The sequence below is a fragment of the Dicentrarchus labrax genome, unplaced genomic scaffold, assembly GCF_905237075.1.
Source record: "Dicentrarchus labrax unplaced genomic scaffold, dlabrax2021, whole genome shotgun sequence".
NCBI lineage: Eukaryota > Metazoa > Chordata > Actinopteri > Moronidae > Dicentrarchus > Dicentrarchus labrax.
Window position 1 is genome coordinate 19,915,923 of NW_026136703.1, and position 18,266 is coordinate 19,934,188.

General features: G+C 40.6%; 1 protein-coding gene across 9 annotated transcripts in view; it reads left to right on the forward strand.

The window, feature by feature from the left end:
• The window catches only part of syne1b (spectrin repeat containing, nuclear envelope 1b), an 80,935-nt gene that overhangs the window by 17,131 nt on the left and 45,538 nt on the right, over positions 1-18,266 (forward strand). For 7 of the 9 annotated variants that reach the window (XM_051382254.1, XM_051382203.1, XM_051382220.1 and 4 more), the window contains 42 exons: positions 215-379; positions 516-628; positions 826-994; positions 1,092-1,188; positions 1,313-1,333; positions 1,674-1,876; positions 2,353-2,517; positions 2,645-2,797; positions 2,902-3,045; positions 3,659-3,826; positions 4,012-4,170; positions 4,258-4,422; positions 4,520-4,654; positions 5,215-5,373; positions 5,636-5,844; positions 6,761-6,869; positions 7,029-7,193; positions 7,486-7,653; positions 7,789-7,965; positions 9,266-9,406; positions 9,517-9,677; positions 9,861-10,011; positions 10,507-10,734; positions 10,831-10,929; positions 11,043-11,230; positions 11,443-11,566; positions 11,844-12,010; positions 12,429-12,582; positions 12,716-13,341; positions 13,493-13,672; positions 14,204-14,354; positions 14,519-14,677; positions 14,858-15,040; positions 15,271-15,372; positions 15,450-15,653; positions 15,891-16,098; positions 16,299-16,411; positions 16,591-16,796; positions 16,879-17,028; positions 17,196-17,487; positions 17,619-17,791; positions 17,927-18,236. In XM_051382254.1, coding sequence (XP_051238214.1) covers positions 215-379; positions 516-628; positions 826-994; positions 1,092-1,188; positions 1,313-1,333; positions 1,674-1,876; positions 2,353-2,517; positions 2,645-2,797; positions 2,902-3,045; positions 3,659-3,826; positions 4,012-4,170; positions 4,258-4,422; positions 4,520-4,654; positions 5,215-5,373; positions 5,636-5,844; positions 6,761-6,869; positions 7,029-7,193; positions 7,486-7,653; positions 7,789-7,965; positions 9,266-9,406; positions 9,517-9,677; positions 9,861-10,011; positions 10,507-10,734; positions 10,831-10,929; positions 11,043-11,230; positions 11,443-11,566; positions 11,844-12,010; positions 12,429-12,582; positions 12,716-13,341; positions 13,493-13,672; positions 14,204-14,354; positions 14,519-14,677; positions 14,858-15,040; positions 15,271-15,372; positions 15,450-15,653; positions 15,891-16,098; positions 16,299-16,411; positions 16,591-16,796; positions 16,879-17,028; positions 17,196-17,487; positions 17,619-17,791; positions 17,927-18,236 — 7,314 coding nt within the window. The remainder of the gene's footprint in view (positions 1-214; positions 380-515; positions 629-825; positions 995-1,091; positions 1,189-1,312; positions 1,334-1,673; positions 1,877-2,352; positions 2,518-2,644; positions 2,798-2,901; positions 3,046-3,658; positions 3,827-4,011; positions 4,171-4,257; positions 4,423-4,519; positions 4,655-5,214; positions 5,374-5,635; positions 5,845-6,760; positions 6,870-7,028; positions 7,194-7,485; positions 7,654-7,788; positions 7,966-9,265; positions 9,407-9,516; positions 9,678-9,860; positions 10,012-10,506; positions 10,735-10,830; positions 10,930-11,042; positions 11,231-11,442; positions 11,567-11,843; positions 12,011-12,428; positions 12,583-12,715; positions 13,342-13,492; positions 13,673-14,203; positions 14,355-14,518; positions 14,678-14,857; positions 15,041-15,270; positions 15,373-15,449; positions 15,654-15,890; positions 16,099-16,298; positions 16,412-16,590; positions 16,797-16,878; positions 17,029-17,195; positions 17,488-17,618; positions 17,792-17,926; positions 18,237-18,266) is intronic. The other 2 variants (XM_051382268.1, XM_051382260.1) reach the window with 1 other exon arrangement.

The window sequence follows — 18,266 nt, forward strand, 5'->3', positions numbered from 1 at the left end:
AGTTTGTTCAGAGGGGAGGAGACGGGAACAGAGGAGGTTTTTGTTCATTGGGCAGTCTGCTCCTCTGGACATCGAGAGCTTGTCCAGACTGGTATAAAACTCCTTTGTAGCCTGAATGCTTGCGAACATGTGGAAATGTTTTGATCAGAATAGCCTCCTCTATGATGGTATCTTTCTTTGGTAGAGTGGGTTTTTTAATGGATGTCAATTGCAGCTGCTAGACTGGCACATCCATCTGGACAAGTCCCTGCCTGGTCCTCTGGGAGTGATTGGAGCCTGGCTTCACAGGGCCGAGATGGCTCTGAGAGAGGACATTCCCATTCAGCATGCTCATGAAGAGACAGCCAATGTTCTTCACAGAAAACTAGAGCAGCATAAGGTAACACTAACATTTGAGTTTCAATGTATGGATACCTACTATGCTATTACAATTGTAGGTATCCAATTCATTTTACACAGACAGAGTACACAAGAAAGCCTTTATGGATATGATTATATGTGATTGCCTTTTGCAGGAGGTATTAAAAAACTTGGAATCGCACAGGCAAACCTTCCATCAGATCCACAGGGACAGATCAGTGAATGGGGTACCTGTCCCACCTGAGCAACTCCAAGATATGGCTGAACGGTAAGACTTTTATCGGAATGATTCTGATTACTTGTCGTCTTGTAATTCAATTGTGTGTGCAATTTCTTCTAAAACATGAACATGATATCCATCATTTCTGTTTTTTAATTAAGTCAACATTTATGTAGTTGGCCTTCTATACCTCTTGTAAAATCTGAGCAAAAATGTAATAATTATTGATCTGTTTAAATTTTCAGGTTCAATTTTGTGTCTATATCATCACATGCTCACTTGATTAAACTGGAATTCTGGGAAATGAAGTATCGACTGATGGCATTTCTTATGTTGGCTGAGTCAAAGCTCAAGTCCTGGATCATTAAATATGGCAGACGGGACTCTGTTGAGCTACTGCTGCAGACCTACCTTGTAAGTTGAAATTATTGGTGTTTCAGTTGCAGTATTTGAGGAGCACTGTGTCTGTCAAACAATTTAACCTGTGTTTTCGTGTGCCCTTCTTTTCCAGACTTTTGTAGAAGGCCACAGGTTCTTTGAGCAGTATGAGATCATCTTCAAAGCCCTCAAGCAAGCTGCAGAGGTTTATGTAAAGTCTGACAGTTCAAGTAAGACTTGTTCCCACTTTTTTATTACCAATTTGTTTGTTATTTATATATATATATTATATGTATATATATAAATCTGTTTGGGCTCATGGTAAACAGTCTTATTATTGATTTCATGTTACAGGGTCTAAGACCTGTAACAAAGGTAAGTCCAAAACAGCCTGACAATCTTTAAAACCTTAATTTTGCCTGTTTCCTGAGCTATTCCTTTCTGTAAATGTGGGGCTGGCTGCACTTTTCTTTTCTAACCTACTTTTAACCCCCAGAACTGAACAATTATGATATTGCATTATGCATGAAAAAGTAAGAATAATTGCATTAATTGGAATGCTCTTTTAGCACGATCTTTCTGACCTAACTGACTGTAGCAACAACCAAATGGCCAAATGATCAGCAGGCATACATAAATGCTGTTTTTATACCTATACAGTTGATACCTATATTGGTTTTAACTAAACTGAACTAATTCCATATTTTACTTTCAGTTGATGAAGCAGAAGGGGTAAGTAAATTCCTCAGTGATGCCACGGCTCAGTGGAAGAACCTGGCTTTGGAGGTGCGGAGCGTTCGCAGCATGCTGGAGGAGGTGATCTCTAACTGGGAGAAGTACAGTAGCACAGTGGCAGCTCTGCAGGCCTGGCTAGAGGATGCTGAGCAGATGCTCAATCAGTCAGAGAATGCCAAACGTGTAAGTAAGATAACAGATACCAGTAATGATGAACAGTATTATTTGTAGTATTCAGATTTTACTTGTGCTGTTGAACTGTATGAGGTATCAGTGTGCAAAGTAAACTTTTGGTTTTCGGGGATGCTTACTTATTTTTGGGAAATAATGGCTGTTTGGCTTGTAGACTGAGTGGGACTAAAAAATTTAGAATTAGTGATGAATCATGCATGAATCATGGGGCAATAATAGCATATTTTTACACTTGTCCATGATGATGAAGATAAAGAAAAATAGAATTGCATGGAAAAAATAGCATATTGTCAGAAAAGTTCACAAATCATGTTTCCAGGGGAGCTCATGTCTTATTAAGAGCAGCCGAGCTCCCTCTGGCTCCCTTTACTGCCTGTCAGGAAAGCATTTGAGACTCTGAGTGGCTGGAGATTGTGTATCTACTGTACTTAACAGCTATGGTCTTTGTTTTCCTTTCTTTTTTTTAGGATTTCTTTAGAAACCTCTCTCACTGGATGCAGCAGCACATGGACATGAACGATGCTGGGAACTTCCTCATTGAGACCTGCGATGAAACAGTCTCACGAGATCTGAAGCAGCAGCTTCTCCTTCTGAACGGGAGATGGAGAGAGCTGTTTGTCAAAGTCAAACATGTAAATATACATAATGAAAAAAATATGGAAAAAAATCAATATAATGATACCTTCTGGTACATCAGCTTAAGTTTTCAAAAAAGAAAAAGAATGATTCATTTACTGTCTTCTTCCGTTTCATTGGCAGTATGCAAGAGCAGATGAGGTTGATAAGTTGAGGCAAGACTATCAAGATGGGATTAATACCTTGAAAATGTTCATGGATGCAACCAATGAGAAGATGACTGCTCCTGTCCAAGTATCTTTCCTGAACGTCAGAGCCTTTTCTCAAGATGTTGAGGTAATCAGTCGATACCTTCCTCCTTTTCCTCAGGTTAGACTGATATTTCATCTCTCTTCTGTACATTGAAAAATCATTATACTGTTTATCCCAACTTACTGTAGGAAATCAAGCACAAAGTGCCAGCCATGGAAGCCGCCTGCAAGGCAGCGAGCCGCACTGCTCAGCTGTTGACCAAAGACACTCCACAGGAGGAGGTTTCACAGATGATGGCTGTGATGGCCTCGATCAAAGAGCAGCTGAGCAAGGTGTGTACATGTCATCAATGTGTCTCTTCTTTGTGTGTTCATTAAACTGCTGTGGGTTATCAAGGCTGATATTGATGTATGGAAGTTTGTGTCATACAGTTTGTATTGAACATGTTCAAATTACTTATATTTTCTGCAAGTATTAATTATTTCATCCTGATGTAATAAGGACTCCATACTTATTTATATAAAATATTGGACATCTCACATGTATGCATCATACTTAAGGAAGATATAAATTCAACAAGGGTGTTTTTTTAAAATGAAAGTAAGCAAAAGCATGACCAAATCATACCCTTACCAAAATAAATTACCCTATCTTAACACAAAAGGAACAAAGCTTGAATAAATAAATATTGCATGCAAATTTTGGCCCCGGATAATAACAAACAATTTAAAAAATGTTGGGTTATGTAAAAGTAAAAGTTAATTTCAGTGAAAAGCCATTTTTTTTGCATTCAGTATTTACAAGGATGCAGTGCTTTCCACATAATTTAATTGCTGGCATGACATTAAAGCCTTTAAATAAATTTTTTTGCCCTTGGATTTAAGATCAAAATTATGTATCAGTCACCTGTGATTGACTTAAATCAACATGGTTTCCTCCAATCAGGTAAGGGAGAGATGTTTGCCTCTGCTGAGGGAGTCCCAGTCTCTATTACCTCCACTAGAAGAAATGGAGAAGAACATCACAGGCTTCTACCAGGCTCTGGAGAAAGCCAGTCATATCACCAGCACCACAGATTCGGAGGGACCGGTGGACTTTAAACAGAAATGCCAGGTAATTAAAACAGTTTCCATATGGCACTGTACCAATTGTACTGAATTACTTTTAGATCCATAGCCATATGCCAAGCATTTTTGATTTGTCACTTTTTATAGAACCATGTTTTAGACTGAAAAGCATAGCCTCAAGAAAAGAAATGAATAAATGTCTAACACCCAGCTTGTCATTGAATACTGCAGGAGCTGGCGACCTTCACACACAGCTGTAAGAAGTGTTTGACAGTGATAGAGAGAAACCACCAGACCATCCAGAAAATAATGAACAGCAGTAAAACCCTCCAGCACATGGACATGAGCCTTCTGCAGAAAAGAGTAGCTGACCTGCAGTCTTCCTCACAGGTACAGTAAACCTCAAGGCCTATTTCAATTCCATTAAACTTTAAGAACAGTTTTAGCATATTAAGAGTTATTATTTTATGTGTTCAGGCCATGATTAAGGAATCTACAGAATGGCGGAAGCATGTGGAGGCAAACAGCAGCCTCATGAAGAGGTTTGATGAGTCACGGGTCGAGCTGGAGAAAGTTCTTAAAATGGCACAGACCTGTTTGACAGAAAGAGGAAACCCTGAGGAGCTGCTCAAGAAACACACAGTGAGAAAACGGGCCGTGTGCAAGATTCATCATGGTTACTTCTAAGGCATGACCTGAACAAAGTGTGACACATGATGAGATCTTGATTGTTTTGCAGGAGTTCTTTGGTCAGCTGGACCAGCGGGTCTTAAATGCATTCCTCAAGGCTTGTGATGAGCTGACAGACATTTTGCCAGAGCATGAGCAGCAGTCGCTACAGGAAACAGTCAGGAAGCTGCACAAACACTGGAAGGTTAGTCTAATCTTTCAAGTAAGGAGTTACAAAGCATGATGTCGCTTTTCATCTTTTTTAATAGAATTTTTAATTATGTCAGATTAATATTATAAATCATTTACACAAGGCTGGGTGATAATTCAATATTACATCTTATATTGTGTATTATGTATGTTATGCTGTTGGCATATTGTGATGATATGTCCCACAAATTTCTGTTGTCTAGGTTAAGGATTCATTTTGAGAGTTTGGTCTCCTGCCTAATCCAGACAAATACCAATATGATTTTGCTTTTATTTGTAATATTATGTTGTACATTGTCTTGAAAAAATATCCTTGAAATAATTTTATCCCAGGCCAGACAGGCAACCAACAAACAGCATTTGTTTTGTAGCTCCACAGTTATGTCTTTATTCCAGCAATTATTAATAATGTATAATGTATTTTTTTACGAATACAAATAAACCAAATAATATATGACACTTAACGTGACAACGTTAGCCAAAAAGAGGCTTGAAAAAAACTGCACAAAATGCTCTGAATCTGGACCGGTAATTGCTGTATTTCTCATTTCACAGGATATTCAGACAGACGCCCCCTTTCACCTCCTGCATCTTAAAGTGGAGGTGGAGAGGAGCAAGCTGATTGTGTTGCTGCAGGAGTGCCAGGCAGAGGTGACCAGGGAGAACCGCCACCTGGCTAGCATGGGGAGCGAGAGACTCATCAAGGAGCACAGGGTGAGCACAGCCGGCTTGCTGAGTTTCATCTATTGATTAACACAGTGTGAAATAATTCAGTGCAAATTCACTGCTGTGTAGTGGCGTGGGAAGATTTTGATGGACTTAATAGAAAATAGCTGAAACTCTTCCAGTGTCAAGCAAATACACACATGCTTCACACATTTGCTTTTTGATCGACAGAAGTAAAATCCTTGATATTGTTTATTCATGGTGTTCACTTCTAGCACAGTAAATAATTGTTGTTTTTTTTTTACTTAAGGCCTTCTTTAGAGAAAAGGGCCCTCAGTCTATCTGTGAGAAAAGGCTGCAGCTGATGGAGGAACTTTGTCAAAAGCTCCCTGAGGGTGACCCTGTCCACCAGACCCTGGACTCAGCTAGAAAAGACTTCTCTGAGGTCCAAGAAGAAATCGAGAGCACTCACCAGAAGCTAATGCAGCACCAAGATAAATGGAAGGAGTACAACACAAGGTACAATAACTACTTACTTCGGTGAAGTCCTCTTTTAGTGCAGTTGAGTGGTTGCAGTGGTTACATGCATACAGACAAAGGACTGCGTTGTTGTCTAGCATAGCATTTAACCTTTTGACTGTTGCAACAATAGAAGAATGTGTTATTCATTAACTAGGAAGTGTCCTGCATTCATTACATACCCAAAGTAATCATGTTAAAATTCTTTCATTCACTTGAGATGCGGGCAGAGACAGTTCGCAATGCTTATGGTTTTGATAGACCATAATATACAAAGTGCAGATTCTTTATTCTGTTACGTGTACATGCACGTAAAGTAAACACAAAGGAGTCAGAACCAGACCATTTGCAGTTGTTGTGGTCACCGCATAATGTAACTACATCTTTAGGAGGTGCTCATTAGCAACAAACCCTTGTAGCTTCTTAACCTTTGAATGTAGGTGCCACAGACCTAAACAGAGAAACAATTCCCAGCATGTAGTTATTTTTAATATATTTTGTTTGTAATTATTAAACCAAGTGTTATCTAATGCACACCTGGTTGATGGATAAATGAAAGAAAAGTTTGCTATCTTAATTTGAGTTTATTTGAGACATATTGCGCTAAGGTTCATAGAATACAAATGCTATGTTCACTTGGTTTGATTTTCATTTTAAGGATGTTTCATTTATCATAATTTATCAATTATTGATGTGTTAATTGTCTCAGATGTTTGAGACTTGGCTCCCCTATTTTGATCAGCTGTTACACCCCAGGGCTTTAGGTCAAAGATGAGTTGGTTCACATTGTGAATTTGATGCCTGACAAGGGCCATGACCTGATATGCCTCTAATAAACTCACTGCAGAAATGCAACCTTTTCTTTCACAATGTAATTGAATTTTAAGTGAAAGTTTCCCTTTATTGTGTGAAACAGATACGCTGAACTCTCCTGCTGGCTTATATCTAAAGAAAGCCAACTGAGGCTGCTGAGAAACCGGGCAAATGACCCCAGAAAATATGGTCAGGTGAAGACTACCATCACGGTGAGTTAGTCCATACATCACAGCCCAAATTTTCACTGCCAGTCCCCTCCTCTCTTGTGATGTGTTACTGACTTGTCAATGTCACTGCTGAGAAGATAAGACTTAAAAAATACATTGCATCAGGTGAGACAGTGAGACACACTCTTTTGTTGTTTGCAGGAGCTGAGGAATGATGCAGAGCTACAGGAGGGGAATCTTGGCTGGCTGAAAGCCCGTATGGCTGTACTTATTGAAATCTGTGCTGACAGCGATGCCCAGAGGCAAGGAAGTGCACTGAGCAAGCTCTCTACTGATTTCAAGGGTCTCCTTGCTTCTCTTATAGAGGTAGGTGAAGCTTTTACTTGTTTTATTAAGGTGCCAGACTCAATCCAGACATCATATCCCTTATGGGAATCTACAGTAAGGTCCCTATTTTATCCTTATTTAAGGGACATGCAGATACAAAAATGTTACAATAATCTATACTCAAATGTAGTAAATCAGTGCACATTATTAGGGCATCATCATAGCATTTTTATTTATAGGTAACATATGTTTGATTGTACTAAACACGACACACAGCATCAATGTATCATGTTTGTGCTCATACTGTATTTTTCTCTGTTATATCTTCCAGGCTGAGAAGATGGTGCTGGCTGTGGGGGACTGTGTTCAGTTCAGGGAAGAGGTACAAGCCACTTTGGATGATCTTGTACAGGGACAGAAAGAGGCTCAGGCTGAGGTCACCAAAATACTGGACTGTCCCACTGTTAGAGAAGCCCAACAGTTCCTTCTCATTCACCAGGTAGTACACTCATCTTCATATTATTGTGAAAGAATGTCTGACTTTTTCGTTTTGATTGTTTTGAAGGCAGGGTTTACTTATACTGTACTCGACTTTCATTAGATTAATATATTGAATGTGTCCCATTTCCCATAGCAACTGTCAAAACGCCTAAAGCTGAAGAGAAAGGATGTCCAACAGCTGATCACCAGAGGCCAGCAGCTCCAGGCCGAGGAGGGTTTGGGAGAAACGCTGCAGCAGGACCTGCAGAGTTTAGAGAACACACTCAGCAAAATGGAGCAGAATATGGATTCACAGGAGCAAAGCCTTGAGGTGAGCTATGGCAGTGATTGAGGAGACTTTTGGGACACTGTTAGTAACATCACAGTGGATTAAATCAGCATTGTTGCTCTGAATTATACAGTCTGCTACAGTCTTTCTTTGCAAGATATTAGCTAAATGTGACTTTATGAACAGAAAGGGTTTACCCCTGAAAATTGGTTAATAGAGCTTTGATATTGACTGACTGATTGTTTATATTTCCTAAATTTTAAAGGTTATCTCAATCACTATCAGCCCCTAAATCCTGACGATGTTAATTAGTGTGTGTTGTCCCTTTATAAATAGATGAATGAAGTCAAGTAAAGTAAATCAAACGTCTTGCAGACAGAAAAGAGCTTGGTCATGCAAGGGAGGACTTGCCCTCTGAGACTTTACAGTTCCTTTAGAAGATAGTGATGCAGTGAGTCAGTCATCACAGATGGTGCTTTTAAAGAATGGTAGACAGGATGGAGGTGGGTGTCTTGAAATGGAAACTTTGTTAGGCTTTTGTAAGGATGCGCACCAGTAAACCTGATGCGTCTGACTCTGCAGCAGAACCATTGCTGCAGCACTATTGGGGCGAGGTGCTTGGAGAATACTAACTGTCAGTATGCTGACTCATCACCTATACCCGAAAGAGCCAAACATGATGGTGTCATTTGCATACTTAATGATGTGGTTCAAGCTGGATTGACTGTACATGTATCATGTGTCAGTGTCTACTTTTGGTGGTGATCTTGATCTGGGATTATTGCCCTTAGGAAGTATTTATTTTCTTGCTGTAACTTTTTTTATTACATTCAAGTGATAGTGATAGTAGGCTGGTCCAGTATCAGCACGGTCTAAGTTTTTTGCTAAACAGCAGCAAATATAGAAAATTATTAGTCTCTTCTACCCCCTTTTGGATCAGCTGTGTTGTCTTTTATAGATGACGTTCTATATGAAGTTGATTTGATATTAATTAGGCCTGCATGATATGGTGAAAACATCATATTGCAATTATTTTGAGAAATATTGCGATTCATGATTATGTGGTAATGATAGAGTAGAATTTTCACTAAAAAAAGAAAAAAAAAGAATAATTTAAATTATGATGACATGTTTTCTTAGATCTGGAGAACAAGATTTGTTGACCAGGGCATCTCTTCAGCACTACAGTACTTCATTATAATGCTGTTTTGACACACATTTTACCTTTATCAAAACATTGCAGCTGTTGATATTTGCATATTGCACTTGGCCATATTTTGATAATATTTCAATTAATTGTGCAGCCCTAATATTAATGGTTTTGAGGCATTGTCATTCCCAGGTCACACTAGCAGCCTGGCAGGAGTTTGACAGCCAGCAGGAGGCAGTGCATGAGTTTGTTAATAAAGCGCGCTCAACAATGGAGAGAGATCTGAACTTCAGCAGCCCAGAGAGCCTGTCTGTTGAACTTGACCAGGCCAGAGTAAGTAAAGTTTGTCTTTGGGTTTTGTGGACATATGCTGTGTTTTACTCCAACTGGAAGTATTTTAGCTAAATGGAGCATATTACTAATATTCTTTATTTGTTAAACAGGTGTTGTTAAAGCAGTGTGAAGCAGAGGCCTCGCATATGAACACTTTGCTGAAGAGAGCGACAGAAATCCAGCTTGGTCCAAAGAACAAGACTCTGCTTTTACAACAAGCTCGTTCCCTCAGTGAGCAAGTGGACAAAGTAGAGGCTGGGCTCAAAAAAGAGTAAGATTATGGATTTCATTCTTGTTGCTATTGTTAAATAATGTTTTAGTAGTCTTAAGATACGAGATGTTTTCAAATACATTGTGGTTTTAGCCTAATGTGATGAAACTTACATTATTGTCCAGGTTTATTTGACTTCATTAAGTATTTCTCAGCCAATTTATAATTTGATTTCTCTTTCAGTGTCAAAACTCTGGAAGAAATGAAAACTCAGTGGGATCAGTTTGGAGCTGAGTTTGAAAGCTTTTCTTTGTGGATATCGGACAAAGAAAAGCAGCTGGAAGTGCTGAAGTCCTCTACTTTGCCTCTTGAGCAACAGATCAACACAGTAAAGGTACAGTAGCGTGTATTATAAAGCTACAACCCTCTTACACCATGTCAAACAGTAATCTTAGCCAATCAATAAGGTTGTCTTAAAGAGCCACTGATCAACAACAAACAGGCCCTCTTAACACACTGTCTCTGTTTCACATAAGCCCTCTATCTTTATCACAAATGGAGAGATGTAACGGTTCATGAGGTCTGTGGTTTGTTTTGACTTAGCAGTTTAAGCGCTGCCAACCTCACAACGGTTCCAATGTGTTAGTTTTGCTTTTAGGATGAGGTGTAACTCCTAGTCATGATGATTATATTTTCTATTCTGTGAAACATACTCCAAGAATATGTTTTTATGAATTTTGGTAGTGATTTAAATGGAAACTGTTTTGTAGCTTTACAGTAACCAGCCTAAGTACGGTTCATTTTACCACACTGATTACTGCTTCCCAATGCCCAACAAATCTATCTAACTTTTTTATTCTAACTTTTTTTTTTATTGTTTTGCATCCAGGTTGTTGGTGCAGAGCTTCAAGAGCGAACTGAGGTTCCTTCTCAGCTAGAAGCGGAGTCCCAGGCACTAGCCCAGTTTGTATCTTCAGGGGAGGCAGCTCGAATCAAGGCCCGTCTGACCCAAATCGGCAGGTACTGGGAGGAGCTGAAGGAGAGCGTACAGCAGTTTGATGGACAGCTGGAGGAAAGCTCCTCTCAACAGCAGAAGTTCAAAATGAGCCTTGAGGAGGTGAATATTCTTCTTGACACTTAAAATATATCATGACAGTATACAGAGTAGCATTGATATGGGCATAAATTAGTTTTAATATTTATTCTCTCCTAGGTGCAAGCATCTGTGAGTGAGCTACACACAAAACTGAAGAATCCCTTTAAATCCTGCACCTCCTCATCAGAGACCTACAAAGCTCTTCAAAACCACATGGTGTGTTCACTTCTTTTTACTTTTGTCTTTTAAAAAATCATATACAATACTCTATATATATACTTTTGTATACTTTGCTGTGTGTGTCACTGTCTTATGTTTTTGTTCCCCAGGATGTCTGTCAGCATCTGGAAAAGCTGAAGGGAACCTTGCTGTCTCTGTCAGCCGGTGCCCGGAGACTCAGTGACAAAGAGCAGGCAGAGAGGACTGTGACAGAGCTAAACGCCAGCTATGACCAAAGCATACAGGAGGCAAAGGACAAACAGAGCTCTCTGGAAAACCTGCTTTCTCTTTGGCAAAAGTAAGAGCTATTGAACAGAGCATTAAATTGAATGATAAAAGCAATGTTAATACTGGCTTATCCTGGACAGATAGATACAATAAGAAACAAGAAATGTTGATGGTAATGTAAACTTATGTCTAGTATGTATGTCTACAGCCAACAGTGTAAACTGAATAATCTGTCCAATCTTTACTCTTTGAGATACCAGTGTTTCTATTGCTGTGTGGCAGGTACGAGAAACAGCGTTCAAACTTTGTTTCCTGTTTGGAGAGGAGTGAATCTGTTTCCAAACCGGAGAGTCAGTGTCTGTCAGCTGATAAAGCCAAGCTCCGCACAGAGATACAAGATTTGCAGGTACAATACATACTCAAGTAGTTCTTCAAAATACATCTAAAAAAGTGTTACCCCTAAAATAATTGGCAAATAAACAAATATATAAATGCTTAAAAGGAGTGGTCCTTGCTTGGTATCGGATTTCTGTCCCCATATGTAACACTGTGAACAGACTTTTGCCCCCACAACATGATGAATAAATAAATAGCGTGTGCACACATACACACACATTTATACAACGCTAACTGTAACAGAGAGCATATTTTGAGTTTGCAAGACACGTTTGTTTTCCTGGCAGGCCTTACATTCTGAGGTCCAGTCCCTTGAGCCTGCTCATGCTGAACTGGCATCTTTGGGGACGTCCTTGTGTCCGACTGCACCAGAAGAGAGGGTGAGGCAGCTGAAAGACGAGCTGGAGACCCTGCAGAGAAGATTGAATGTTCAAAATGAAGTCATCCCTCAAAGGTAAGATAATCTAACACGAAACAACCCACACATACACATGCTGTGTCCAAAGAAGCAAGTTCTGCATAGTCAGTCACCAGTTTCTTATATTCCATGTCATATCAACGTTGTTTTTCGCTGGACATGAATGAGGTCATGTTTTCCACATCAGGGCAACCAAGGGGAAAATGTTGTTGTATGTTTTGGAGTTTCTACACAATATTTAATATAGAACATTGTTGTTTATTACAGATATTCAATATACACAATACACCACAGATTAATGTGGGAATATCAGAGCGTGAAATATTTTCTTGTGTGTGTGACAAACTCCAGCCTGCATTTTATCAAATATTAAAAAGTAGAAAGTAGAAATGCAAGTTAAGGCAGGTCTTGTCTTTACTGATTTGACTCACTATGCTGCTATTTTGTCCCCTAGAATCAACGAGCTTCAGAGCCACCTCTCGCTGGTGGAGCAATTTGACCAGGCCTTGCTCAAATTCTCCCAGTGGAGTGAGACTATGCTCTCAAGTCTTCACTCAGCTTCTCAAATCAACATAAGCAACCTGCAGTCTGCCACTACACAAGTAAAGGTAAGAACCACACAGAATCGTTGTGCATCTGCTTGTGCATGCATGATGCTTCTCCTAGCACAGCCACGTTGCCAGTTTGAAATAGCATCGTGCTTCAGAGCAACAACTGATCCTCTATCAATTCCTTTGACAGGAGACCCAGGTGGCCTTACAGAAGCAGTCCAGTGTGAGACAGAGCTTGGAGCAGCAGACTGAGAAGCTCTGTCAGTTCTGTGAGCCTAGTGATGCACAGCTCTTCCGCAGCAGAGCAGACAGCTGTCTGCAGCCTTATCTGGAGGCCCAGCACATAGCTGAGCTCCAGTTAGAGTGCCTTGAAAGGCTTGAGTCTTTTCTGCAGACACACGGTGTGGCTGCAGGGGTGTTGCGGGGCCTTAAGCAAACTGTAGAGAGTGCTGGCAGCTGGGACCGTGGAAAAGTAGAGGAGCTGCAGCAGGAGCTGGCCACTATTGTCCCAGACATCAGTCAGCTTGAGTCTCTAGCCATCAATCTGGACAGCAGTCTCTGCAAAAGCCATCTCCACATTGGTGCTGATGAGGGTTCTCGTAAGTCCTGCCGCATGCTGGCTGATTCACTCAGTGCTGAGTTGGATGCAGTAAGGAACTTGCTTGGTACTAAGCAGAGTGAAGCAGAGGCCCTGGGTGCTCTATGGACCTCATTTAGACAACGGAAAGAACAGCTGCTCAAAGCTGTGGAGGACATTGAAGAAAAAGCCGACCACCAGAGCTTCAAAGAGCCCAGCCTGCATGCGCTACAACAGAGGTAGAACATTACAAGAGTGTAATCAGATCAATATCTCTATTATGTCAATGCTATAATTCAAATGTTAGGTTAGTGGGCCTGTTACCATTAAGTGCTAGTACCATGTATGAGAGCATGTGCAAGAGCAACATATAACCCCTCTGTCTGCCAGGCTAAGGTTCTTTAATCAGATGGAGGATGAGCTACAGTCACACCAGCATGAGGAGCAGTGGCTGAGGGACAAGGGGAACCAGCTGGCCCAGAGAGATGCAGAGTTAGCTGGGGAGGTACTGAGGGAAATCAGTCTGCTGGAGACCACATGGGAGGACACCAAGAGGCTCATCACAGAGAGGTACTGAAGGGCTGGGAGAGGGTTTTTCATCCGACTGAGTCAGCAAATTTTGCATTATCAAAAGATGTTTGGTAAAAGCTAAAAACAATACTGAAAACAATAGCTACTAATCAATATTGAGATGGAACACTCCAAAACACTGTTAAAAAGAATGAATAGCTAGGCATTTTCTTTTCTTTCTTTCTTTTTTTTTTTGCCGTTGTTGCAGAAAAAAACAGCTATTAAAGATTTGAGCTCTCTTTTGTAGTACTTTGTTTTCATGTTCACTAATTAAAGGATTATGAAACAGCCTCTTTTGGCAGAAAACATTGTTACACTGACCTCTGGGTTGGTTGTTTCGAGTTTGTTGCACTTGTAACCACATGTAGTTCTGAAATGGAACACTCCAACAAGAGCTTGTTGCCATGGTTTCCCTTTTCACATTAATTTTCTCTGTTATGGAGTTTATTGCATGTTTATTTGTATGTTATGTTTACAGTTAATTTACATATAATCTTGTATGGATACTACACTTTTCTTTTTCATTGGCAGACAGGAGCAGTGCAATGTCCTTGTTGAGCTTATGAGAGAATACCAAATCCTGAAAACCATCATCAGCAGCGTTATTGAGAGCACCGAACCTCTGGTTGAGATATCCTCTGTTTTGAAGGACCATGAGGAAACCAGGAGGTCGCTAACCAAGGTCAGGTCAAACTATTATGTTATCTTATGTGTGATGTGCCATAGCTCACTTTCTTGTAATTAAACTCATCATTACACAAAGCCACACACATTTTTACCTTAGTTCTGAGTTTTTCTATGTTTAACATTTATGATTGTTCATGTTTGCTGTCTTTACATTTGTAGCATGAAGCAATGAAGGTAGAGATGGCTAGCAAGCAACATGAACTGGACCAGTTTTCCAGTAAAGGAAAACAACTGGTGATTGAACTGAAGAAGATCCCTGACTGTGACGCTCAAATGATGAAAAAAGATATGGAGACACTTGTTGATCAGTGGCTGGATGTAAGTCTGACTAAAGTTCAAATTAATTGCTAAGTACAATTTATATACATGAACTGTTCTAGAAACATTTTTAAACAAAAGATAATTGTCATGTATAGCTTTGTGATCTTCATTATGTTGCATCAGTGCCAGACACATACAGAGTGTAAAGATTTGTGACTGACTCAATCCACTTTTCAGGTGTCTGAGAAGATAGATGATAACATTGATCGTCTGAACCAGAGTTTGGCACTGTGGGAAGATGTGCGTAAAATCAACGAGGACATTGAGAGCTGGACAAGCAGCTGTGTGATTGAACTAAATGAGAGCCTGGGCAACCTCAATGACAGTCAGAAAGTGTCGGGAAGGCTCTCCATGTTACAGGTAAGATGTACGATGTCATAGTAAAACTGGGTAATCATTTTTTTTCACCTACTACCAAAGATGCAGCCAGTGCCATCAAACCGCCTGACATAACTCTAACATGATATGCTTTAAATGACAGAAAATCTTAAAGACATACATTGTGCAGCCACTGGGTATAGTATCTCAAAACAAAATCAAGCAACTGAAAAGGGTGTACTACAAGCTTTTCTCATTTGATACACCAACAGGAGGAAATGGGTGAGAAGGAGCAGAAACTTGAAATCCTGCAGAGCAAAGTATCAGAGCTGAAGAAGTTCAGCCAAAGTCAAGAAACCCCTGCTAAATTACAGGTACGAAAGATGATTATAGTTGTATGTTTTTTGTTTTTCTAAATACTGTAAATTACCATTTATTCTACTTGCATCAGGTGCTGGAGAATGACCTTCGTAAAAAGATCAGCACTGTTCAGAAGCTACATGAGCAGGCCAGGGGAAACCTCATGGACTTCAGTTTCCAAAGGAAACAGCTAGAAGACTACATCTCGCAGATGTCTGCATGGCTGAAAAGTATGGAGGATTCCCTTGTTTCTTCTCCTACTGGATCGGATCCTGAGGACATCTGCAAAGTGAAGGTGCAGCCTAAATAACAATGACATAGTAATGTACAGCCGTTGCAACGGTGTGATGAGGAAGCTTGAGTCAGTATTTATGCAATGTGTCTTTATAAACTTGAGAAAAAGTATTTTGGATACCATCACTTGTTTATGAGTTGTTGGTGTTACAGAAAGGCAACCCTTCTGTTCTTATGACAGAGTTGAAAATCTAACAAACCAAATCAACTAATCTGTATTGTTGAACATGTTTTGAAGGACCTCCAGAAGGAGCTGCAAAATCAGCAGGGGAGTATTGACTCCACCAGGGAGAGCCTTAACACCCTGTGTAGAAAATACCCCTCTGAGGAGCTGGCTGGTTTGGGATCAACTCTCACCGACCTCATCAAGACTTATGAATCTGTGAACCAGCTCTCTGCCAGGACGCTGTTGTCACTGCAGAACTGTCTTCAGCAGCAGTTTAATGGTGAGAAATAAAAAAAATAAAAAATCTGAACAAAGTGTGTTTTTTTTATTCTTTTTGTAAGCTCCTATTAATTTCCTTGCTTGTATAGTGATCACTGAGGGTAAAAAATGTATTCTGCTTTAGTAAGAAAAAGTTGTACTCATTTAAACTTGATTCTGTTTGAATCTACACCAGTTATTAATTGTTTTTTCCCTCTTCAGATCTAGTTCAGGAGTTCCATCGTTGGCTTTCAGAACAGAGGGAGATAGTGAAAGAATGCTCTGACCGATCTGGAGACACTCAAATTGTGGAGCGCAAACTACAGAAACTAAAGGTAAAACTAATACTCAACTGAAAATCTGAATTTACTAAATTGTATTCTTTGATAGGGATGAGAGTAGAATTTAAAATGTTATCTACAAAAATTAAATAACAAAAATTATAGATTCAGAAACCTCATCTGAGCCAGGAGTTACGAATGCAAAACTAAAAGTGATGTATTTTATCTGTCAGGGCGCCATGGATCGTGTGGAGGAGGGTGAGGTTCGACTTACTCAGGTCTGCGAGGAAGGAGAGAAGCTCCTACTGCATCTTCCCAAAGCCAGCGCTGGGCAAGTCCAGCAGCACTTGTCCTCCATCCAGCAGGACTGGGACAGCTTTGTGGAACAGTGCAGACAAAACCAACAGATCCTGGAAGACAGCGCATCTCTCATGAAGGGGTAAGAGACTCATACAAACCAGTTCTGTAAAGCACTTTGTAAGCCAACCATGTATAAACATTGCATTGTAAATTCCTCGTAGGTTTGAGGGTCGCCTTAAGAGGCTGAGGTGGTGGTTGGAGCACATGGAAAAGAGGATGACCACAGATCTACTTGAAGCCAAGCAACGTGGTCCTGAAAAGGCCGTGCTTGAGCAAGTTGAGGAATATCAGCAGGAAGTGCTCAAAGAAAGGTCTGCTTCAAGTCTGTGTATTTACTAAGAAAAGAAAATAGACATTAAATGTTTCATTTGTTCATTGTCTCCAAATGTCCTCAAAAGGATCCCTAATAATTGTAACCCAATCAAACATCAAAGTACTCTTTGTAGCTTATTTAAATACTTTACTTCCTTCCATGCAGGGATTCATTTGAGCGCTTTTGTCAGGAGGGCCAAGCGCTGAATGAAGGTGGGCGAGGCGATGGTAGTGAGACAAGAGTATCAGCTCAGCTGCAGTCACAGCACCAGGCCTTGCTGAGGCGAGTGAGAGAGAGGCTGCGCAGCTGCCAGCTCACTTTGCAAGAGCAACAGGCCTTTGAAGAGACACTGCAGACTACCTGGGCCTGGCTTAACGGGGTCCAGGAGCGCCTGGCATCACTCAACAGCACAGTTGGCAATAAAGAGACTCTAGAGAAAAGACTAGGTCTTGTACAGGTAAGTGAATAATTCCCTGATTCAAAAATATAGTTTTTTGGATTTCAGTGTTTTCTAGACACATTTTGAAACCCATACATGAGCTTATAGTTTACCAATAGTTCTTTCTTGCTGTTATTTTAAACATGCAGGATATCCTGCTAATGAAGGGTGAAGGTGAGGTGAAGCTCAACATGACTGTGGGAAAAGGAGAACAGGTCCTGAAGCACAACAGAATGGAGGGGCAAGAGGTCATTTGTTCACAGCTACAGAGCCTGAAGGATGCCTGGGCTAATATGTTGATGACTTCCATGAGTTGCCACAGGTAGGAAATGTGTCATCTTCTACGCCCTGGAGGAACAGTCGGGCAGAAGGCTGATAACACCCACTGACGTCATAATTCATAATCAAGGGCAAATGTACTAATTCACTTCTCATAAAATATTGTTATTGTCCATAGTCGTCTGGAGTGGACAGTGGCCCAGTGGACCAGCTTTCAGGAAAGTAAAAGCCAACTGCAGCAGTGGATGGAGTCAGTGGAGCAGGAGTTAGGGATGACTCTGCCTCAGCAGCCAGGCCTCAAAGAGAAGTCCGCTTTGCTTGAGCGCCTCAGGGCCATCCAGGCTGATGTGGACGCTCATGCAGCCGCACTGTCACGCCTGACAGACAAAGCAGTGGAGATGCACGAAAAAACTGGCGACCAGACCTTTGGACCAGAGTCAAGGGCAGAGCTGAATGCTCACTTTGCTGATATCTCAGCTGTCGTCAAGGTGATCTAAATACTGGCATAGGTTAAATAA